At 36.1% G+C, this 17,818-nt stretch overlaps 1 protein-coding gene across 1 annotated transcript in view; it reads right to left on the bottom strand.

The window, feature by feature from the left end:
• Positions 1 to 5,496: 5,496 nt before the first annotated feature.
• The window catches only part of LOC136874341 (phospholipid-transporting ATPase ABCA1-like), a 372,334-nt gene continuing 360,012 nt past the window's right edge, over positions 5,497 to 17,818 (bottom strand). The window contains 3 exon segments of the mRNA XM_068227760.1: positions 5,497 to 5,549; positions 7,134 to 7,204; positions 14,006 to 14,243. Of these exon segments, the coding sequence (XP_068083861.1) occupies positions 7,151 to 7,204; positions 14,006 to 14,243 (292 nt within the window). The 3' untranslated portion in view covers positions 5,497 to 5,549; positions 7,134 to 7,150.

A 17,818-nucleotide genomic window follows, 5' to 3' on the forward strand; every position in this document is an offset into this window, starting at 1 on the left:
CTGTCATTCATTAATCATTGCCCCAGAGGAGTGCATCAGGTTTCGGCAGCCGGCACAATTCCTATTCTCGCTGCTGGATGGAGGCTTCATTCATTCCATTCCTGACCCAGTCCAATGACTGGAAACAGGCTGTGGATTTTCAATTTCATTTATCTCTCTTGAATCAGTGTGAAATTACTATTAAAGTGATTGCAAAAATTAAGAGAATGGACTGGAAGAAATATTTCAGGCAAGAGTAAAAGCAATGAGGTGAATTGCAAAATCAGGGGAGAACTCTGTCTGAAGATCATTTCCCTGGAGTATTCCTCATTGTCTGAAGCCATAACAATAAGTTCACTAGCGAGGTATGCATTAGCTTAGTCTTTTCCTTTTAAGCAGAACATAGATTAATAATCATTGCTGTCATTTCAACCATCACCTTCTCTCATCATGGTCATCTCAGCCGTAAGTTATTTGCACTCCTCATGGGACAAAGAACACAGCATCAGAGTCTCTATATGCCATTTACTCTAGGTATGTTACATGCTATACTTCCACGTTCCCAGCATTACACAGAATGAAAAGTGGAAATCTTAATCTCACTCATTGATCACTATTTGCATTGTGACTGTCTAGAGGAGAATCACAGAGCTATCATGTTGGATTAATATTTTTTAATGCCATTTTATAGTCTGAAGACATTTTTCCAATCTAATACCAATAGTAGTACAGTTTTCCTCCCCTACACCCTTCTTAACAGAACATCATGTAGCCGCATCATAAGACTACTGGCATGCACATGATAAATTCAGCAATGTACATAATCCAACAATAAACCCTAGGTTCTTTCATGACCATGAAGAAGTCATATTTAAGTATCAACTATGAGTTAGTCAGGATAAGATGAAATGGCATCTGACTATTAACAGCACAAGTTACAGCTACAATTCTTCATTAGCAATATTATATTTTCAGAGTTGTAACATATCTGTACCTTTGAAATCAAATGTCCCTCAATTTAGTTTTCCACTTTTAGATGGAAAGCAAATATAATTCCAATATTTTAATGACATTTGTTAAGAGTGAATTTCTTCAGACTGATCATATGATATAAAAATGGAAAATCTGCTATAATGTGAATGGCTAAATTGAGAATTCTCAGAGCTTTTTCAAATAAAATCTAAACTAGCCTGTAACTATGTTACAGCCTGTTACTATGTTCTGATTTTGAAAGCAGAAAAGAAAATACTTTCATATGAAAAAGTAACGATTTCATACTTATATAGTTGTTATTCCAATGAATACTAATTAATTTTCTTATGAATAGTAGTAAATGATATACCAATAATGGAGAGTTGGTTGTTATAAAATATAGAAATGGCACACAAATTGGTCATTACTTCTAAAAGTTGTACCGTCTGCTACTTTTAGAAATACATCAAATGGCAATCCATGAAAAACAAAAGATTATCACCTAACGATGCACTCAGATTTATACTGTCTAAGCAAAACAAAACGATCCAAAGAACATAAAAATGTAAGTATAAAAGCTACACATTCCATAAGTACAAACAGGAAAAGAAAAAAAAATCACATGTACATTGTATATTGTGAAAACGGTGACTAAAGATACATATCTATATACTTAATATCATTGGTGCAGATTTACAACATTTTCCCTATCCTTATTACTGCCATCTTTTATACTTGAAAAAAATTGTAGAATGTATAAAGTATATATGAAAGAGTTTACTAAAACAAATAATAAACACAAAGGTCCTGAAGATTGCTTTCTAACTACTGCAGCTATTTCCATTATTATCACAGTGTGGTATATGGAGAGAGATGCATTCTTCGAAAACAATAATGATAAGCACTTAATAATAATTATTAATGATAATGGAAAACATAAATTGTAGAAAGCAAACACAAACCACAAACAAAAGCAATTCTTGTTCCACACAAGTTCCTTCTGCATAACATTGATAATTTTTACCCATGAAAATAGCTGGCAAAAAGAAATTTAAGCATTATCTTATAAACAACAAGGCTGAATCTGAAACTTCACTTAAAAAGCAATACTATTGCTTCTTCTTCCTCATAAAATTAAAAAAAAAACATTTCAATGCAAGATGGCCCATCACGGACGCTCTTGTCAGCTAACAAACCTGCAAGACATAGGATAGCATACTTCATACTTGGAAACTTATAACAATTGGTGCTTGTTGGTTTGTTTTAAATTCTTTGTATTTACACTTGACTTCTAAATATTGTATACTTAGTGTAGATTGGAATTATTTTCCAAATAAAAAAATTCTCATAATAATAAATAACTTTTTTAAACCCTACATGCTAACAAAGGCTATAAACAATGAAGGTGATTCATATTATACCATGTCAAAAGCAAGTATTGGATTTATTATAAATACTTTTTAAAATAATTATTTAAAACTATGTAATAATAAACTTTTTCATATTTTCTTAAAAACTCATTTATGTATGTTGCCAAGAGGTGTAAGTCATGAAAAATGGACTCTCACCACTAGAAATGCAGTTCTATATATCTAACAAGTATTCTGCATCATAGTTAAATAGTTCGCTCACACATAGCAATGAATGTTATCACACTGAACTAAACTATCTAGCGCCTTGGCAATCAAGTAGTATAAATCCAAGTCCTCATGCCAGTCAGTTCTCCTACCGCTGCCTGTTACCCTTCTTTACTTGTGTGGTCCATGTTCTGTTGTGCACAAAACATTCACATGACCTGTGTTGTTCTAGACTGTAAAATAAAGACCACACAAATATGAACGGGACTGATGCAGTTCCATGGTCAAAAAAGTTAGAAACGATAAAGATCAATGTCAGGTCACAAAAAAGTTACAAAACAGTGGCAAATCATACAAGGATCCTTCAGGTAGACTCACATCGCCTACGATATTTTGTAATGTAGACTGCACGTGCTGTAAGGAGTGTTCTCAGAAGCTTACAAAAGATTAATAAAATTAACTGTTCGAGGTGTTTTGGAAAATAGGGGCTCATTCAAGCTGTATTTGTTGCAAGGCATTTGTGATGGTAGTCACCTGCCTAGTAAAAGTGTCAACAAATTTCACCAGCATCTGGCCTCAAGAACTGTAGATACATTTTCAATGAATGAAGGGAGATTGTCATGAGCTGTGAAAAACTACAGCGAAGATAAAGCTCCTGGTAAAGACTTCAGAGGATGCAAGCCTAAACCACGTGACATGGATCCAGATAAATTAGTTTTCCTGTTACTGAATCACACTACACTCAACATAATAACGTAAACAATAGGTCCTTGAGTCCTCTTCTGAATACTCAAAAGATGTATGATTTGTACCAAGACCAAGAGGCATGCCTTAAGGACAATGTTCATGAAGGAAAGTTTCCATCAAAACCTTTTTTTAATACTTCCAGAAACCAAGAAAACATGCATGTAAAGACTGTGATACCATAACTTATATAGAAAATGGATACAACTTTCACAGTGAAAGAAAAAGCAATGCTGGAGACGAACCATGAACTACATTTAAGGGAAGCTGAGAGAGCCCATGAATGTATGAAAAGTGATTCTTCCAATCCTAATTCTGAAATGTAATATTCATAGATCTACAGAAAGCTGTTCCATCCTAACACTGAAAGTCAGTGAAGCTTACTACATGGCATTCATGACATGAAAAGGAAAAAAAAAAAAAAATGGAATATTTATATTGTTGGGATGAAACCATTGCATCTCCCAAGGGGAGATTGCCTCATCTTTGCTAATTCACTTCAACAACGTGGTGTCTTCCAAACCAGCTATAGAGCATTTTGTGATTTGGTCTGATTCTTGTACTGGACAATATCAAAATTTGAATGTAGTGCTTGCACTTCTACATTACGTCCTGTCCATTGATAATAGCATCAAAACCACTGAACAAACAGTTTTGGTTTTGGGACATTCACACTTATCCAATGATGGCAATTTTGGGTGTACTGAAACTGCCAGCAGGCATAAAATGATTTATGTACCGACAGAATGGTACAACATGATGGAGGGAGCCCAAAGAATGAATAAGTTTGAGGTTTGTGAAATGCAATGTTCAGATTTTCAAACTTCAGGAGTGTCTCACGAAGAGGAAAAAATGTCGCTGGAAATGAAAGCAACCGACTAAAAATGTGTAACATCAGGTACGATTAGGTGCATGAAACATCTGTTATTTATAAAAACCTGAATGACATGCTCGAATATGAGGAGCTTGATTTGAGAGAAGGACAGCCTTCTGGAAGCAGGGCTGAGCACCCATCAACGAGCCTGATTTATCATCATCTTGAAACAGCTTACCCTGATGTGGAAGATTCGTAAAAGAAGCAAAGAAAAAAAGATATGGTGGATCTATTGAATTTTATACCCCCTTGGCACCATTCTTTTTCTTTTTTTCCCCTCGGTTTACAAAATGATCGTGCCAAAGCTTCAAATGGCCACGAAGAATTTGATGAAACCATTATTAAAATCAGATGACAATGTACGAATTTGCATTTTCGATTTTTCTATTTTTTAAAATCTTATTCCCCTTCCCAATTTATTTTTGTTTTAATTAGGGGAATATGTTCATTTTTTGGAAGATCATTATTTTGAAAGTTTCAATTTTTGAGGTAGTTAAAAACGTTACAAAATAGATTTATACACTTTGATTGAAAGCTTAGATTTTAGAGTTATTGCCATGCTATAACTTACTCAAAACATATAATTCTGAATTTACAGTGAGTTGCAAACTTTAAATTGCTCTCCTGAAAAAATTGGTAAAAGTGGACATACACCACTTGGCAGCCAACCTGCCCAATGTATGAAACAGGCAAGGGTACACATTCATAAACAAGAAGTTCTATTTCAATATCACTATGGAAATGATAATTGCAGGAACTAAATAGGGAATTGTAAATGAACCAGATTTCCTTCATCTGGACTAAAATAGAAAATACAAAGTACACTGGAATGACGAAAGTCATTTCCTTCATTAAGTCACTCTTAACCATGATAATTTTAAATATGTTCATGATGGAATGACAATTATTACTTATACTTATAAGTAACAATAAAGTTACTAAATCCCTTCTGAAATAATTTTCTCATGAATTTTGAAGATGATTATATTTACTCTACCAGGAATCTAGAATATTCGTTATAACAAAGAATAATTTTAAAATTTGTCTCATGCTTCACTGCAAGAAAAATAAAGAAGCTAAAATCAGTCTTACATATACAAAATAAGATCCATGTCATCAGCAAGTAATTTCTTGAGCACTCTTTTCAAAGTTGATAAAACTGATATGAAAAATGCTCATCATCAGAATTTTCTTCAGAATGTATCCGTCTCCATTTCTTTAATACATATTATGTATATATATATATATATATATATATACCTTTATGCAAGTGAGATGAACATTTTTTGTTCTTACTTCCTCAAATTCTACATAAAACAATAAGCCAACACTTTCAACATACATTCTCACTGTCAAGCAGCATGCGACTGATGGATGCTTGTCCTTATGGCTGAAGTAGAATTCTGAAAAGATAGAAATAAATACATACTGTTCATAATAAAAGAGCTGAGCCCTCAATATAAAAGATGATGACAGAAGAAATAATTCTAATACAATATTATTAGTATCAGTTAGGTGTCCCAAAATAATGTAAGAAACTAGACAGTTAAATTTAATGGCGTAGTTGGAAACTTTCCCCATTCTCAGTATTCAAATCTATCCATCTATCTAACGATAAGATGATCTTTTTCTCAATCCCTAAAGCCCTAGCTAGCCTCCTACAATGACAACCTAACAATGACCTTTGTTGCTAGGTGTTAAACCAAACATTGGTTGACTGCCAGGTTTTCCAAACCATTAATTCCGATCCTTGGCCCTCAAGCAGCTAACGCAGTACCTTTCATAATCACATATCATCCTGGTCTCCATAAAATCAATCGCATTTTAAAACAAGCATCAAACCTTTCCTTATCCTCACCTGATACTACCAGAGATCTTCCAAAAAGTCTTGCAGTCACATTTAGACACCCAAAACCATTCTCAATCATTATAAAACAACTTAAATCCCACACCCTCAGCTCTTTTTTTTTTTTCCTGTCAACACAACCACCACAAGACCTGCTGTCAACACATACTCAGCATCACTCAGCACCATCAACAAACCTCACTTCATAAACAGTTGCTACAACTATATTCATTCATATAACATTATCTACATGCTTCAATGCACACACTGCCCAGCTTTCTCATTGGCTTAACTACCAACACTGCAGCCAATGCATATATTGCACTGACACATCTGCAAAATGACAACATTGACCTTCCTATCTCCATACACATCTGGCTCCATCAATCCATATTCAACGACTGTTTCATGGTTTAAGTCCTACAGGATAATCAATGATCTCCCCACTCTTTTTCCCTTAGAATACTGCTACTACTGCTTTGAATATCACAATGCAACGAATTGCAAACAGAGAAGAGGAAAGGAGACTGAAGAACAAACTATAAGACTTAAACTGTGTAACAAAAAACAATATGTCATATCTGATGAAGGATAGCCAGGTCAGAGAGAATGAAGAGGTTTTAGAAGAGAAGGAAGATGATGAAAGCTAAATTCCCAGTTAATTCTCAGAAGACTTAGATGTATATGGTTGATTTAAGTGCTCCAATGTGGGCGTAAAATATGTGTATGTATATTTTTAAGTCATAGTGGAGAGACAGAACAAAGCAGAAAGGAACCTTATTTGCCCCAATCCAGTATCAGGTGGAAAAGGGGAAATGAATTATTATTATTATTATTATTATTATTATTATTATTATTTTTTTTTTTTCAAGGGACCATAAATTGAATGCTATTTGTTTTTATGCCACACCAACACAGACAGTTCTTATGGCAACAATGGGATTGTAAAGGGCTAGGATTTGGAAGGAAGCAACCATGGCTTTAATTAAGGTATAGGCCCAGCATTTGTCTGGTATGAAAACGGGAAACCGCAGAAAATCATCTTCAGGGCTGCCGACAGTGGGATTCGAACCCACCATCTCCCAAATGCAAGCTGACAGCTACACAAATTGAAATGCAATGAACTGATAATTATACTCACCTCAGATAAGTTCTTTGTCAAACTACAACAGCACCAAGCTCAGTTTGCTCATTTGCAAAACGAAGAAAGACCTAAAACGAAGGCAATGGAATAGATTTTTACGTTATATAAAACATACATCAATATGCAAAGTATATGAAATCCAGATCACTCGCAATATTTCTCAACTTCCATAACATAAAATCACAATCTGGAACACATGGCTTTAAACAGATGCATTTACTTCCCTTATGTTTCAGACTGATGAGAGCCTTCTAAATACTTTGTAACATTCCTAGATCACTGGCTACTCATTAATGTAACTATTTCAAACTATTCAAAAACTTAGAACAGCGTAAACAATAAAGGATATAACTGCAGCTGTTATCCAGAATGCAATTTCATGTTATTGTGATTTTAAAAAACATCACAATCTATATTTGAAAGTATAATTATTAATAAGTTTGAGAAGCCCCTCAATACATCTCTGGTCATACAAGTTACCTTATGTGTTGTGACCATCTGCTTTATGCAAAGTGATAAATTTTTTGTTTGTCTGTCGTCAAGTCGAGTCTCTCTCTCTCCACCCCCTGTGGGTGGAAGCTGTAAAATAACACCCATGATAACCCCTGCCAGTTGCTCTTAACTTGGGAGTGTGAGCTGGCGACCATGGGGTCCTTAGCTGAGTCTTAGCATTGCTTCCACTTCCTTGTGCCCACATCCTCACTTTCATCAATCCTATCTGATCTTCCTCGGTTAACTCTTGTTCACTTCCAACCCCAACAGTATTAGCTTACGAGGCATCGGGAGTCTTTCATTTTCACGCTCTTCGTGGCCCTTGTCTTTGGCCAATACCTTCATTTTATGAAGTGTCAGACCACTTCCATTTTTTCCCCCTCTGACTCATGTTAATAGAAGATGGTTGTCTTGTACTTCCTCTTAAAACAATGCACTGGCCAGCGTCTTGGTAGGTGTGCTAGGTACCAACTGATGAACCCAACCTAGCACACTGGGGCGAAACACTGGCAACCAGGAATGAGTTAGCTGGAAAATTTATAACGTCCAATAACGGACCATTTATATTGGTATTATGTCCAAGTCTCTGTGCCATACAGTGCAATGCTCCAAATATAACACTTAGCAAGTCTTTTCCTCAAATCTTTGTTTAGTTGCCCACAAAGTAATTTTGATTTTCTCTTAAAGCCTTCTTTTGCCATGCAATTCTTTTCTTAATTTCTGTCATGCACTACATATCATCTCTCATCATACTTCCCAAATACTTAAAGTTACTAACTTGCTCTATACAACTTCTACCTCTTCCTCCAATTATCATACTTTTGGTGCTATTTTCATTCCATATTCTTCTAGTTTCATGCTGAATTCATCTAACATTTCACATTCACTTTCTACCATCACAACCATATCACCTGCAAATATTGTACACACTACTCTCTTACCTCGAACACAAACTCCATTTTCTTCATTAAAACTTTCATTGATTATTTCTTCAAGACAGATGTTGAACAGTGTCAGTGAAAAAGAACAGCCCTGTCTTATACCTCTTCCTAATTCAATTTCTTCACTCATCTCATCTCCTATTCTCACTCTTGCTCTCTGGCTTAAATACAAATTATTTATTAGCCTTCTATCCCTCCAATCAAATCAATCAAATCATGTTTCTTTAGGATTGTCATCAATTTGTCCCATCTGACACAGTCTTCTCAAAATCAATAAATACAGCATAAACCTTCCTGTTTTTCTCTATGTACCTCTCTCCTATCACCCTCAGTAACCCAATGGCATCTCCTGTTCCAACTCCTCACCTGAAACCAAATTGTTCTTCGCCTATGAAGTTATTCAGCTTTCCATATATCTTTCTGTTAAGTGTCTGCAGTAAGACTTTGGCTGCATGTGATATTAGACTCAATGTTCTACTATCTTCACATTGTTTGCTATTCTTTTTCTTTTCCGTAGGGATTAAGATGATTTCAATAAAATCCTTTGGCCATTTTCCTGTCATGTATATCTGATTACATAATCCAATCTACTCCTTTCTTCCTTCGTTATTTAATGCTTTTAACAGTTCAACAGGAATCTCATCTATTCCCATTGCCTTTCTATTTTTCATGTCATTCAGTGATACTTCGATCTCTCTTCTCAGTATGGTTTGCCCCTTTATCATACCCTTTAACCATATCTTCCTCCTCTAATTCAAGTTTTTCTTCATTTGGTCAGCTGTCCCAATCATATAACCATTCTATGTATTCTTCCCATCTTTTCATTATTTCTTGGGGTTCACATATCATTGAGCCATCTGTAGTCTATTTCCTTACTGCTGTTGTTCCATCTCTTTTCTTTGAATACTGTACTTGTTGCTTCTTTGTAGATCAAGTCATATTTCCGTTCTTTCTCCAGTTGCTCTATCTCATCACATTTTTCTGACAACCATTTTTTCTTTGCTTTTTCTGTTTCTCTTCTTAAACCATTATTTAACTTCCTGTTGTTAAGCTTTCCTTCTTCTGTATTTACTGTTTTCCATTTCCTGCATTCCTCCATTTTGATTATTATTTCTGTTATCCATTCCTTCTTTGTCCTTTTTCTCTCCATGACTTCATGTCTAATTTTAGGATGTTAAGACATGTTTCACAATAGGAATCATCCTCTTTAATTACCGTATTTACATGCATACTAGACCACCTTTTCCCCCCCACATTTGCAGCCAAAAATGTAAAGGGGGGTCCAATATGTGATAACCTCAAATTTTGTGCACTGAACACAAGACTTCTAGGCTATAAAGAGCTATAAATTGTACATGTACACATTTGACACTATTCTTTAACATATTTATGAATGTATTCTGAGTTTTACTGGCTATTTTTGTTGGAAGGCAGTATTTCTAAATTTAAAAAGAATAATTAATGGTGAACACATGACTTTTAGGCCTACATATAAAGTAAATATACTGATAGTCAGTTTTAGTTACTCTTATATCACGTCATTCATTTCATCTCATTAACTCTGATGAGGTTGACGCCAGGAATGGCATCCGCTCATAAAAACTCGTTACGAAGATTTGTCTCGCTTCATACTCGACCCCCTAGAGAAAAGGGATAAGGGTACCGTATTATGCAATATTAATACAAAAGAACGTAATGGCAGTCATTTGTGTCTGTCAGTTAAGCAGTAGGCCTACCACACAGCAAACCTGATTACTGCTTTAATTTTAATTATCGTTGTCTTGTGCCGCCAACTTCCCTGCTACTGGTGTGTCGTCATTCCAAATGATGTCATCTTCATGGCAATCGAGAGTATTCAAGGTCCTGTCTTTATGAAACTTAAAAAATAGTTTCGTTCCCAACTATAGAGTCCAAACAGTGAGAATCTATTCATAAACGGTTTCTGTTATTCCGAGTTGGTGTATGTGTTGTGTAGCAGAAGCCACCCCTTTTGAATAAAGCCGTGCTCTAAAAAGCATGCCAACCCACCAGCTAATAACTAGCGTATGTTACGAGTTGTACTTCCGAATATAAGCTTAATACGTAGTGACTGGACGGATTCTTTGGATAAATGTGGCTACTGAAAGCCAGACCTTTATTTTTAAATATATTTCATGCTTGTTCTCCACATTTATCACATCAAGATTTACCTAAACAGCTGAGACAAGAGAGACCGCATTGTTTAGGTTAGGTATGCTAAGTGCCCGGATAGTGTCGAAGTTCTACGACGGAAGGAATAAAAATAAATAACAGGAAAGCTTGTTGCATTTATGGATATCTTCAAGTGTGGCGGTAATGCGCTTTATCATAATGTTTAATTTCGCACGTTCGTTGTCTCCATATTTTTTATTAACGCATTAAGTAGTTAGTGGGACGTAAAATCAATATTATTATCATTTGTTAGGTACGTTGGCGAGTAAAACAATCTTTATGATTTGATTGTTTTTATCGCGTTTTAAACCTACTTCTCTCCTAAAATTACGTAGGCTATATTGTCCCGAGTTACGAAATATTAAACAAACACTTTAATGATCTTGCCGGCTATATTAATAGCAACAACTGTGAATATTTCTTAACTGAAGTAAACTCGTTTCCTCATCCCGAGGTTGTGCAGCTCCAATGGAGGGAAGCTGCACGTACCATTTTTACAGCATTCTTAAATCTCTGGCAGTATGATACCAGGAATCGAACTCAGGCCCCCCGAGAATGGCAGCTAATTGTGCTAACCATTATGCTGGCGGACATACTTAACTACAAGAAATCAGACATACCATGACTGATGCGTGCTTTAATTGCGCAGGTAGGACACAAAACTATTCACTTATTTGTACGACGTCATCAGAGCTGCAGTAGGTCTATGCTACGGAGGCGACATTTCTTAACTATGAAATTCAGACGTACCGCATGACTTTGACGCGTTTTCATTGCGCGGGTCGTACGGACGAAACTATTCACAAATTTGTGCAATGTAATCGGAGCTGCAATAAGGCTTGTACCCGCTTCGAAGCGGAATCATTGTTCTTCTCTGACGAATTACATTGGGGTGTCTTGTATGCAAGATGTATTTCTTCATTTTCTTTGTCCCAAAACGCTGGGGGGGGTCTAATACACGAGTAAATACGGTATCTTAAAGTTATCAGTTGTTAGATGAGCTGTGATACAAAATTTAGATGAAGAATGTCAGATGAGTTGTGCAACATTATTTTACAATTCTGTGCAGTTACACAGACTATTTGAGCTGGACTAGGCTGAGTCAGGCAAATGACCATGTCATTCAGTAGTGAACAAGGTACAGGATACATGTGCAGATATCAGTGTTAAGAGTATTCCATTTAGGTGAAGTTTATTACCTTGGGTAAAGGATCCTCAAGCGCAGCTGATTTATTCATCAACTTGAGTCAACTGAATTAATATTTTAACCACAATGGTCAATTAGGTCCGTATGTTCGGTCCTCAGCTCGAAGGCTGGTTGGATCCTCAACAGCTCCACCATCAGCTGTCATAGATGGCCTAGGCATCACTGAAGAGGCGTACTAGGGAAATGAGGAGTGAGGTAGTTTCCCGTTGTTTTCCTCACCGAGCCAGAAGTTGCTATTACATATCAGTCTCCCAAGCCCACTGAAATGCATGCAACAACCGACCCTATTGACCCTATGAGCAACATTTTCACACCAATCATAACAGGGACTGGCTGCATAAGGAATGGCATCACTAGCATCGCTCATACCTCAGTCACTTTCGTATTGTCAAAGCCAAGGATAAGACAGAGACAGATCAATGAAAGTAACAAAACTGCTCTAGCCTATTCCAGGAGACTTAGTGCACTGTAAACACTAGGTCCCACCAGCAAAGGCCACTTAGGTCCGTACCGACTCAAAATTAATCACATATTTATTTAAACACCTATAAATATGTGGTTCCACGTCAATACTATTACGTCTTTATTATGTTGCTAATGGCCATCCATGATTTGAAAACTTAAAATGTTCTCTTCTTCAGCGACATAATAATCACCAAACATTCTCTTGGACTTGTTACATCACAAAATCACAATTCTTAATTTATGCTTGGCACATTAAAATAAATATGAACATTTATAATAACTGCTGAGCTGTTTTTGGTTAAATGTTTTTAAAACATTAAATTTATCACCCTATAGAATACAAACATCTAATTTTAATCTTAGAATATAATTACAATACAAAAAACATAATGAAAAACTTGCTAAAAGAATCTGTATCTGTATGAAATTCTAAATTGGTGTGTTGAAATATGTTAAGTATTAGCAGCTCTTTCTGTTGACCCTCCCAATCATTAATTACTTCATGGTATTTTGCAATCTTTCTTTAGTTCTAAAACACATAATGAAAGGAACTAACTTAATTCTAGGATTTTACTTCTGAAAAATATTTAAGTATTTAAAATTCAAATGATTTTAGTAACTTATTGAGAAAGCTGCTTTTAATCATTACTACAACTGGTTTCTACTGAATATGACCCGAGAGGATTGAAACATGTATAGAAGTACATTTTAAGTATAGAACAGTTGATGTAATGAACAGGAGGATAACTTGAACAATAAATTGTTAAATTGTTCCGAGTGTGCTTGGTAAACATTCTGTGAAGCAGGATGCTACCCTACTCCACACACAGTCCCAGTAAGAATCCCTCCTCTAACGGGTTAGAGACCACTAGTGGATAGTTTAGTCCTAGCCGCCTGAGCACAACGAGGGCCAAGACTCAGAATATGTGCGAGATGCCCTATTCCAGAGCAACTGGTATTCCAACTCTCAGGACCATTTACTAAGCATCTCAGCCATTGCCCATGGCTCACAAACTATGAGGTGACTATAGGAAGACACATCACCATCTTGTCTAACTTAATATATTTTTTCCCATACATAGCCTGTCGATGAACTAGTTCTCTTATGTTAGGAAATTGACAAGCAGCATTTAAGGCAGGTTGTAGCAAATTATATAATTTAAACTCATTCTACAAGCATGGAAGAGCACCCTTTTATTGACAAACCTCCATGTATTAACTAGTCACAAAATCTCAATGATCCTCAACTCTACTTTTGGTTGTGCTTGTACTGTGACTTATTAATATTCAGCCAATCTCTTCTTATACCAGGAAGTGTACATTAGAAAAGAAGTTCTAAATGAAAGGTCAAAGGAGCAACGGAGTCGGTTAAAGCCACACCACAACTGATGATCAATAATTATATCTCAGTTCACTTCAATGAGCTTACATTCAATAGTCTTACATGGTAGATTTACTAGAAGATTATAGAAACTGTAGTGGGATCAAATTTTAGCATTTAGTCATATCTGAAGACAATAACTGATGAGATGCTAAATAGAAAATCATGTTTATACAGGACTGAAAGGTCTTACCTCTTCAAGGGTTGTTTGGGAAACAGAGTAGTCTTGAATGATAGAATCCTGGCGAGCTTGTTCCAAACAAGAAAACACTTCTCCCAGAACAACCGTCTCTTGGGGCAGTTCAAATTTAGCCTGGTTCAAATGATGCTCTCTCAGATGAGCATTGGGAATATGTTGTTTTATGAAATCGATAGCAAGAAAACGTTTCTCTGCCAGACTTTTTATCATGACAATGTATCCTCGCCCAAACCTAGAAGAAAATAATAATGATTATTATTAGCTGAGACAATGTGGAGATCTACAATCTAAAATTCTAACTAAATACTTACAGAATATGTTATGCCTCAGTCAGCTCATCCTTCTATTGAATAGGTGAGGCTCTCAAATCATGTCATACTGAATCAAGTACAGTAGAAGTCTGCTATAGCAAGTACAGCATATAGAAAGAACTCCGTTGAAGTGAGAGCTTTTTTATGTCCCTTGAAAATTATTACGCATTATCTTCCAGTTACAGCAAGAACCCTATCACTGATGCATCCGTTATTACAAGCGATTAAGCAAGCGTTATTTTTTCTGTTATCGATATTATACTCCAGCGATTATATTGAATGTGATCCATCATCTTCAGTATAGTTTTCGTGCTACGTGCACTAGCGAGCTCTTGTGAATCGGGACTTCAAATTTACGAAGTGCTAAGCGAGAAATCGTCTTAATGAAGAAATCACTAACTAGGTTGCACTGTATTTTCTCCTGTCGGGTTAAATTTCAGAAAGCCATTCCCATGTAAATTTATAGCAAAATGTTTATCATGACTCTACTGGTGCTTGAAATATGTTTTCATGATGCATATAAGGTTAAGTTAGGTCAGATGGCACTGTTTGAATAAGAAATTGCAAAAGTTTGCCACAGAAGCCACTGGAGTGATACTATTACAATTTTTCAGAATGAAATTGAACATAAACGTTCAAGTTGTCTTGGGATTAGAAAAATAACTAATGACATAGGGGCCTTGTTTTTTGGTGAAATAAAACTGTTGATTTCGGTGTTAAAACTGACACTATTTCGGTAGGTATTTCGTGAAATAAATTGTTATACTGATCGATGTTTCCTGCCAAATCTTCCTTGTAGTAGCGTATGGGGTAAACGCAACTAACTTTGTGATAAGGGGTTTTAAAGTAAACACTTGTAATGTATCATTGTTATTAAATCTTAGAAAAACCAAATATGCAAATTGTTATAGAAATAAATATATAAATCACTGATACTTCGAAATGAAGTTAGATGATCTGCCCTGTGATATACATTTATACATAGCCTACATTTTCAGACGTTGAATTACTTGTCTCCAAAGTACAAACTAAGCATGGTATCAACATTATCAGGATGCAGAGTTGTGCAACAGTCAGAAAGTGTCTTTGTGTAAGCAGAGAAGCTCCTCTCGCTGACCACATTAGACGTCGGAAACCATAATGCTTGCGAACACTTGGATGCAAATTCACTGTGGTCTTTTATAAAACCTCCTAAAACTTTGCTAACACTGTCTTCTTTCACTTCCTCAACCAGATGTGCTTTCATTGCATTTTGCAAAGTCATATAGCTCTGGAAGGTGTTCATGGATATACTCTTTTTCCCCGGTCGGGGATGAGTAGCTCGGATGGTTAAAGCGCTGGCTTTCTGACCCCAATTTGGCAGGTTCGATCCTGGCTCAGTCCAGTGGTATTTGAAGGAGTTCAAATACGTCAGCCTCGTGTCACTAGTTTACTGGCACGTAAAAGAATTCCTACGGGACAACATTCCGGTATCTCAACGTCTCAGGAAAATGTAGAAGTAGTTAGTGGGACATAAAAACAATAACATTATTACTACTCAAACAGGCGATTTCTATACAATAGGCCTACCAATACCGTCATATTTTACAGTAAAGGCAGTATTATTTATCTTTCCTTTTATATCCATTCTCTTCCTTATGCCAGGATTATCCTTTTTTGCTATGTTGGCTTGCGTGAATGCTTTTTTTGTGTCTATTACAAATTGCTCTCTATAATTTTTCAACACCTTTACGATCTGTAAATTATCGCCGATTGTTATTTGCCGCTTTGAATTATGTTCATTTGCTTCATTCCGATTCTCTGCAGTGTATATCGCACGTTTCAACTTTACGAATATTACCGGTACACTATTGATACATTAGAATCTTTCTTGCAGCATCAAATATATAGAACCCCTCACTGTAGTATTCTTCGGCCCTCGAAAAACCTGGTGTGACTTCAGTTTTCGGCATTTTTATACTTAAATGTTGGACATTTGCCGATAGAGGTTCGTAAGTAAGAACTCTCATTGCGCACTGCTGTATCTACGACCGGTCTTGTATCTTGTTACGACCACAACGCTATTTGCTGTAATCGATACCGTAACAGATATTGATTTTTATCGACTGCCTTAGAGATCACGGAACTGAATACACATACTTTCGATACACAGTGCGTACCGCTTTATGTGCATTTGTGTGGAGAATATACAGCAGTATCAAGCAAATGAGAAGGAAACTACGATAGTCAAGTTCTCAGAAGCATTTAAACGTTTATTGGAGAGCTCTTCCGGTGCCATTTTGCATTTTTCGCACCAAGTGGTGTATATTTCGCGATTATTTGCGCAATTCGCGCAATAAATCAAATTTCGCGATATTTCGCGAGTTCATTTTGCTAAAATACAGTATTTTTAGTACCTGGGAAGTCATATATAGACAAGAAAGAAGATATAAAAAAAACTCGTGCATATCGGTATTACCAAAAAATACGGCCCCTACTAATGAGACACCATGGTAGAATGAGAAGGTGAGAGAAGCAGTGAAAGAAAAGAAGAAAGCAAAAGGAAGTATCTTGATGAGCGAGCCTGATAATTTCAAACCGGCTGGAGGAGTATGAGGATATGGAAATCTGCAAAAACGCAAGTTTTGAACAAAATGATTATCTTTTTATACCGATTTTAATGTGTGTGAGTTTCCCCCCCGACTTCTATGAAAAATCGGATATAACAACAATCCGCTATAGCGGGTACATTTTTCGCTGTTATGAATTCTCATTATAAAGGACTTCTACTGTACATAAATTCATACACCTTCAAGTTCAGAGAAGTGAAATGTCTTCCATAAGATAGTTGTTAAGAAAAGTAAAATAATGTGATAGAATACTTCAAGGTTTCAGAAGCATGTCCCATAATACAACTACACCACTGAGATGCATAGTTCCTTGGGCAGTGGGGGAACTGTGAAAAAAGGGTGAACAATAGCCAACATCATGAAAGCAGGCATACTCAACCTTATGATCAATGACAGCAAAGGGAGAAGAAGTAACAGGTTTTATGGAGAAAGAGGGTACACAAATTATGGGATTGAGTGAAGTTAAATGGAAGAGGAAAGGAAATACAGCAGTGTTCTCCCTAGGACCTTTTAAATGGATGCACCGCCCTGCCGTTTTTACAGACCGCCCAGCTAACATAACTTAGACATATGTTAGTTACACAATATTTGAGTCATTGGGTGTTCCAAATTAAAACATAAATAATATAAAACTGTTTATTTAATAACCTTCATTATTGCCAGCTAAATTGCATCAATTACATCGGAGTTTAAATGTTTAGCTTGACTATCAGGTAGTGTCGTGCACGAGCGGTGTCTGGATTAGCGTGGAATCGCATGCGAACACTCGATTTTGCATGACGTTACAAACCCGTATGCCACTTCACAATAACTGAGTGATAAGCCCCGGAGTTACACGATTATGATCGAGCAGCAGAACACTACAAGTTCAAAATACTCTTATGATA

Source organism: Anabrus simplex, chromosome 5 (genome assembly GCF_040414725.1).
Source record: "Anabrus simplex isolate iqAnaSimp1 chromosome 5, ASM4041472v1, whole genome shotgun sequence".
NCBI classification, from domain to species: domain Eukaryota; kingdom Metazoa; phylum Arthropoda; class Insecta; order Orthoptera; family Tettigoniidae; genus Anabrus; species Anabrus simplex.